General features: G+C 37.4%; 1 protein-coding gene across 1 annotated transcript; it reads right to left on the reverse strand.

The window, feature by feature from the left end:
* Positions 1-5,701: 5,701 nt before the first annotated feature.
* On the reverse strand, positions 5,702-6,088 carry LOC126656928 (uncharacterized). The gene has a single exon (XM_050351552.1). It carries the CDS (start codon positions 6,086-6,088, stop codon positions 5,702-5,704), a length of 387 nt encoding a protein of 128 aa, XP_050207509.1.
* Between the last annotated feature and the right edge of the window lie 526 nt (positions 6,089-6,614).

The raw sequence follows: 6,614 nt of genomic DNA on the forward strand, positions 1-6,614 counted from the left end.
AACGCTTGGAATTGTTTTGTAGCGTTTGTAAACGTTTGGCTTAAATTGCTAAAAAGGTTAAACGTTTGTTTTTATCAAACGTTTACAAACGTTAAGAAACAAATACAATCGTTTCCCCATTTTAGCGATTTAAGCCAAACGTTTACAAACATTACGAATCAAATCCAAACATTTCACCTTATTAGCGATATTAGCCAAACGTTTACAAACGTTATGAAACAAATCCAAACGTTTCGCCTTTTTAGCAATTTAAGCCAAACGTTTACTAACGTTACGAAACAAATCCAAACGTTTCTCGTTTTTAGCGATTTAAGCCAAACGTTTACAAACGTTACCAAAAAAATCCAAACGTTTGACATTTTTACCAATTTATGCGGATATTAAACTCCCTGGATCACTAAGCTTAGGCCAGAGTACAGAAAGGTCACTAAACGTACTTTTGTTACAAAAGTGTCATTAAAGTTAACAATTTGTTACAACAAGAAGTCACTCGCACAAAACTCACCGTTTTTTATGACATGTCTCGCCAGATTTGTCCACATCATACAGGCCTCATATGCCACGTCAATAAATAAATCTCTAACTAAATATTAGTTTAATAAAAATTTAGGGATCATTTTGGACTCTTTATATTTTCCATCTTCTTCCTCTATGCCTAAAACAAATCGACCAAAACCCTGAAAAATAATTCATGCTGCCGTCAACAACTTCTATTTTTTTTTCCTCGCCAGCCGTTCTTCATCCACCCTGCCGAGCCGTTCATTTCCAACAAGCCGTCGGTCTCTAGCAGCCGATCTCCAGTAACGTCGTTGATTTCTACCAGCAGCAAGGATGCATGAACCTTTCGTCAATCTCCAGAAGCTGAAAAATGTTTGTTGAATGTTTTGTGCTAGTTGAACGTTTCACCTTTTTAGCGATTTAAGCCAAACGTTTAGAAATGGTACGAAACAAATCGAAAAACATTTCACCTTTTTTAAAATTTAAGCCAAACGTTTACAAAAGCTACGAAACAAATCCAAACGTTTCAACTTTTTAGCAATGTAATCCAAACGCTTACAAATGTTAAGAAACAAATCCAAACATTTCATATTTTTAGCAATTTAGGCCAAATGTTTACGAACGTTACGAAACAAATTTAAGCGCTTCACCTTTTTAGCAATTGAAGCCAAACGTTAACAAACGTTACGAAGAAAATCCAAACGTTTCACCTTTTTAACGATTTAAGCCAAATTTTTACAAATGATATGAAACAAATCCAAATGTTTCACCTTTTTAGGAATTCAAGCCAAACGTTGACAAACGATACGAAACAAATCCAAGCGTTTCACCTTTATAGCAATTTAAGCCAAATGTTTACAAACGTTACGAAACAAATCCAAGCGTGTCACCTTTTTAGCAATTTTAGCCAAATGTTTACGAACGTTACGAAACAAATCCAAACGTTTCACCTTTTTAGTGATTTAAGCGGAACATTTACAAACGTTACGAAACAAAAAAAACATTTCACCTTTTTAGCGATTTTAGCCTAACGTTTACAAACGTTACGAAACAAATTCAAACGTTTTCCCATTTTAGCGATGTCAGCCAAACGTTTAAAACGTTACGAAACAAATCCAAACATTTCACCTTTGTATCGATTTAAGCCAAACGTTTATAAATATTACAAAACAAATCCAAACGTTTCACCTTTTTAGCGATTGAAGCCAAACATTTACAGATATTACGAAACAAATCCAGACGTTTCACCTTTTCAGCGATTGAAGCCTAACGTTTACAAACACTACGAAACAAATCCAAGGGTTTCACCTTTTTAATAATTTAAGCCAAACGTTTACAAACATTACGAACCAAATCCAAGAGTTTTTCCTTTTTAGCAATTTAATCCAAACATTTACAAAGGTTACGAAACAAATCCAAACGTTTCACCTTTTCAGAAATTTAAGCCAGCATTTCTCTTTTTTAGCAAATTAAGCCAAACGTTCGCAAACATTACGAAACAAATAAAAGCGGTTCACCTTTTTAGCAATTTAAGCCAAATGTTTACAAAGGTTACGATGCAAATCGAAACGTTTCACCCTTTTAACGATTTATGCCAAACCTTTACAAACGATACGAAACAAATCCAAACGTTTCACCTTTTTAGGCGATTTATGCCAAACGTTTACAAATGTTACGAAACAAATCCAAACGTTTCACCTCTTTAGCAATTTAAGCCAAATGTTTACAAACGTAACGAAACAAATCCAAATGTTTCGCCTTTCTAGCGATTTAAGCCAGAAGTTTACAAACAACGAAACAAAACGAAACGTTTAAAATGTTACGAAACAAATCCAAACGTTTCACATTTTTAGCCATTTAAGCCAAACCTTTACAAACGTTACGTAACAAAACCAAGCGTTTCACCTCTTTAGCAATTTAATCCAAACTTTTACAAACGTTACGAAACAAATCCAAGCATTTCCCCTTTTTAGCAATTTAAGCCAAACGTTTACAAACATTCCGAAAACAAATCCAAGCGTTTCAACTTTTTAGTAATTTAAGCCAAACATTTACAAACGTTCCGAAACAGATTCAAGCATTTCACCTTTTTAGCAATTTAAGCCAAACGTTTACAAAAGTTACAAAACAAATCCAAATGTTTCACCTTTTTTGCGATTTAAGCCGAAAGTTTACAAACGTTATAAAACAAAACAAAACATTTCACCTTTTTAGCAATTTAAGCCAAACGTTTACAAACGTTACGAAACAAATCCAAACGTGTCCCCATTTTAGCGATTTTAAGCCAAACGTTTAAAACGTTACGAAACAAATCCAAACATTTCACCTTTTTAACTATTTATGTCAAATGTATACAATTGTTATCAAATAAATCCAAACGTTTCATCTTTTAAGCGATTGAAGCCAAATGTTTACAAACATTACGAATCAAATCTAAACAATTCACCTGTTTAGCGATTTAAGCCAAACGTTTACAAACATTACGAAATAAATCCAAACGCTTCACCTTTTTAGCGATTTAAGTCAAACGTTTACAAACATTACGAAACAAATAAAAACGTTCTTCATTTTCTCATTCTACTCTCCATCGTTTACTTTTCCAGATTTTCAGGTATGTTTCTTCATTTGTTTGTTGTGTTCTTTTGAAGGTGTTGAAGATACTTTTCAGTTTTTCTTCGATTTCTGCAAATATCATTCTGGGAAATGTTTTATTGTTCTTGGTGTTCTTCAATATCTTCTCTGTTTGATCTGTAATTTTCATTTGTGTTTGTGATTTCCTGTTATAGGATGCCTCTTAGTCGAGTGGAAAATGCATACACCGCCATGGCCATCACCAGATCTGGGCTTCGTGGGAGCGAAGTCTTAGATATTTAATTTAAGTATAGTTTTCCTTTTGACTATAGAGTAGTATTACCCGGTGCCGATATGGCCGCTTCCGATTCCCCTGGTTCATCCTGCAGGGTGATTGTTTTTGAAGAGCAGTTCGCTGTTGGTCTTAGGTTTCCTTTAGATCCATTTTTGGTAGAAGTATGTAGGGATTTACGAGTTGCTTTAGGGCAGCTCTGTACTGGTACGATTAAAGTGGTGCTTGCCTTTGTAGAAGCGTGTAGGCTTCGGGGTCATGCCCCTTCTCTTAATGTCATGTATTATTTTGTAGACTTTAGGAAGTGCGACGGTTGTTTCGTGTTTGCACTTGCTAGGAAAGGGCGATCCCATATTTATCTTCCTTGTCTGAACAATCGCTGGCGAAGGCGTTTCTTTATAGTCTATCATAATTTTGCTTTCCTTCATTTTTCGGATGGTTTTTCTACTCATCAAGTCCGAAGTTGTCCGTCTCCTTTAAGTTCACCTGAGTCGATCCTTGCTTCTGATTTATCATTCCATGGTGTCTTTCAACGTCCTATTTTAGATGTTTTGATTAATAGTCATCTTCGGCATCAATGGTTTCCTTTGGAGGATCCTTCTCGAGGCCTGGCGAATCTTCATTATTCCATTCTTCAAGGTATATTCATTGTTTTAAGTTTATTTGGTGTTTCTTTTCCTTTTGTATGATGTCTTCTTCTTCTGACGATTTCCTTTCCGGATTTAAAGTAGATTTGGATGTTCCGATGAGCCGTCCCGAAGCCCACATCGCCGAGCCTATTCCGGGGAATGACGCTGAAGTTGCTATAATTCCTGCAGGGGCAGTGTTGCTTGCTGCTGATGAAGTAATTGTCGTAGCCGATGACGACGCGGTTGAAGAACCGATAGTTGATGAGGCTGTTATAGCTTCATCTCCTCCTCCAGGTCCAGTGGATATTCCAGAAAAGACCGAGGAGGTGAATTCAGGCGAGTTGATTGTTATTGATTCGGGAGAGATTTCCCTGTATCAAGTCGTGGTGGATTCTCCATCTAGGAAAAGGCGTCGAGTTAATAATGATTCTCCTTCAAGGGAGAGTCTTTCTGGAGGTTCTTCTTCTGCTCCCAATTTGGTGCAGTGGGTTGAAGGTCACGATCCAGCAAGTTTGCTGAATCCTCGAGTGTTGGCAGAATATATCAGGACTTAGGCGATTCCTGATGACATTACTTGGTTCTTCTCCAAGATAGGGCAGGAGCTCTTTAATCTTCCTTGTTTTTACGGCTTTTCTGTAAGTTGATTATTATTTAAGTAAGCTACTTTTCAGATTCACTATTTCCTTATTTATATTTTATGATTTGTTTTTCTGTGTTGTATGGTAGACTCTCCAGTCTGTTTTCGTGTTTAATGATCGCCGCCATTGTGCTGAGGAGGAGGTCGAGCGACTTTCTTCTCTCCTGGCGATGTCTGAGTTTGAGAGGGTGAAGTTGAAAGCTTCTTTAGAAGAGCACGATTCGCTTTTATCATATCTCAAGGTACAGGATGCGATTAATGATAGTCAGGTCAAAGTGATAGAGAAGAAAACCATTGACTTGACTCGGGAGATCGAAGAGCTTATCCGGATCAATACTCTTGTTGGCGAGGAGAGAAATAAGCTAAGATCTGAGGTAGAAGGGCTTCATATTCGTCTTCTTGATACGAAGTCTTTTTTTCTGCTTTTATCAGTGAGTATCGCCTCGCTATTGGGAGGAAGCTTTTGGAGCAGAATCCAAACATTGATCTGTCTGGAGTCAACGGGTTGGATCCTCAAGTCATCGCTCGTGATCTTCTTAATAAAATGTCGAAGGATCGTGCCAAATAGATTTTGTTTTTTCTTTTTGTATCTTGTTTTATATTTGTAATTTGTGATTTATGAATATATCTTCTTTTTTCTTCAATATCAGATTAAGTGTTTGCTTCTGTTCTATTTAATGTTTCCGAGTCGATACTTGATTTAGTTTGTCGTTTCGCCTCGGGAGTTAATCTATACCCCGCTTTAGCGGTTTTATTTTGGCCGAGTTAATCGAAACTCTTTCATTTGAGTTAGTCTAAACTCATAATTTTGTTTTGTTTTGAGTTAATCTAAACTCTTTTTTGGCGGTTTGCCCTTTTCTGAGTTAATCTAAAGTCATAATTTCGTTATTGTTCGTTTTTGATTTAATCATTCATGGCGGTTCTTGATTTTTGTTTCTTTAGTGATTCGTCTGGCCAATCATATAGTAGGCAAATTGAACTTTTATTGATAAAAAGACTGCATACAAAACATTAAAGATAGTTTTGACACCATCAGGACGTTTTTCTTTACTAGAGATGGGTCGTTTTTCTTTCCTATTCTTCCTTCTTCTCGGTCTTGTTCTCTTGGAGGAATACCACGAACTCGTCGTAGCATTTCTTAGCGATATGCTGATCTCCTCTCAGCGTCACTACTCCTTTCTCGGTTTGTATTTTCATCGCCAATGCTCTTATGCTAGTCACTGCAGCTGAGTCATGAAGGAAAGGTCTTCCGAGGATGGCATTGTATGTTTGTTCCATGTCAACTATGTTAAATAGTGACATAACCTTTTTGTTGATTCCTCTCTCCGGGCCGATTATCACTTCTAGGGTGACTGCTCCTAACGGATTGATGGAGGGGCCACTGAGTCCTGATAGTGGGATCGGGACTCGGCGCAACCTTGACGCGGTTCCTCCAAGCATTTTGTACGCGGCATTTGTCATGAGATTCACTGCGCTTCCTTCATCGATTATGATTCGCTCCATGTTCCAATTGTCGATGATAGTAGTCACTACCAAGGCATCGTTGTGGGGTGCTTTTACATGTTCATAATCTTCAACATCAAAGATTACGGGTGGCATGTGAGTTTCTCTGATGTTCATCACTTCTCTCCTTTGCTTTCTCTTAATCGTTGAGCTGCCGTGTCCACCTCCATTGATCATGTGTATGGTTCCCAATATTTTGGATGGGCGTTCATCTTCTTTTTCTTTTGCTTTGTCATCTCTGCTTCTCTTTTCTCCCTTGTCATTGCTTTTTTCTTTGCGGGCCACGAATTTCCTTAATTCTCCTTTGTCGATCATTCTCTCCATTTCGACCTTCAAATCTCTGCAGCTGTCCGTTTCATGTCCATAGTCTTCGTGAAATTTGAAGTACTTTCTCGTGTCCCTTATCTCGGCTTTCATCTTTGGTGGCCATACTACGTTTTTGACGTTTTCTTTGATCCATATGAGGACAATAGTTTGGCTGGTG

Source organism: Mercurialis annua, linkage group LG7 (genome assembly GCF_937616625.2).
Source record: "Mercurialis annua linkage group LG7, ddMerAnnu1.2, whole genome shotgun sequence".
Taxonomy (NCBI): domain Eukaryota; kingdom Viridiplantae; phylum Streptophyta; class Magnoliopsida; order Malpighiales; family Euphorbiaceae; genus Mercurialis; species Mercurialis annua.

Coding starts and splice junctions, on each gene's coding strand:
- LOC126656928 (XM_050351552.1), bottom strand. CDS start 6,088: ATGACAAATGCCGCGTACAAAATGCTTGGAGGAACCGCGTCAAGGTTG.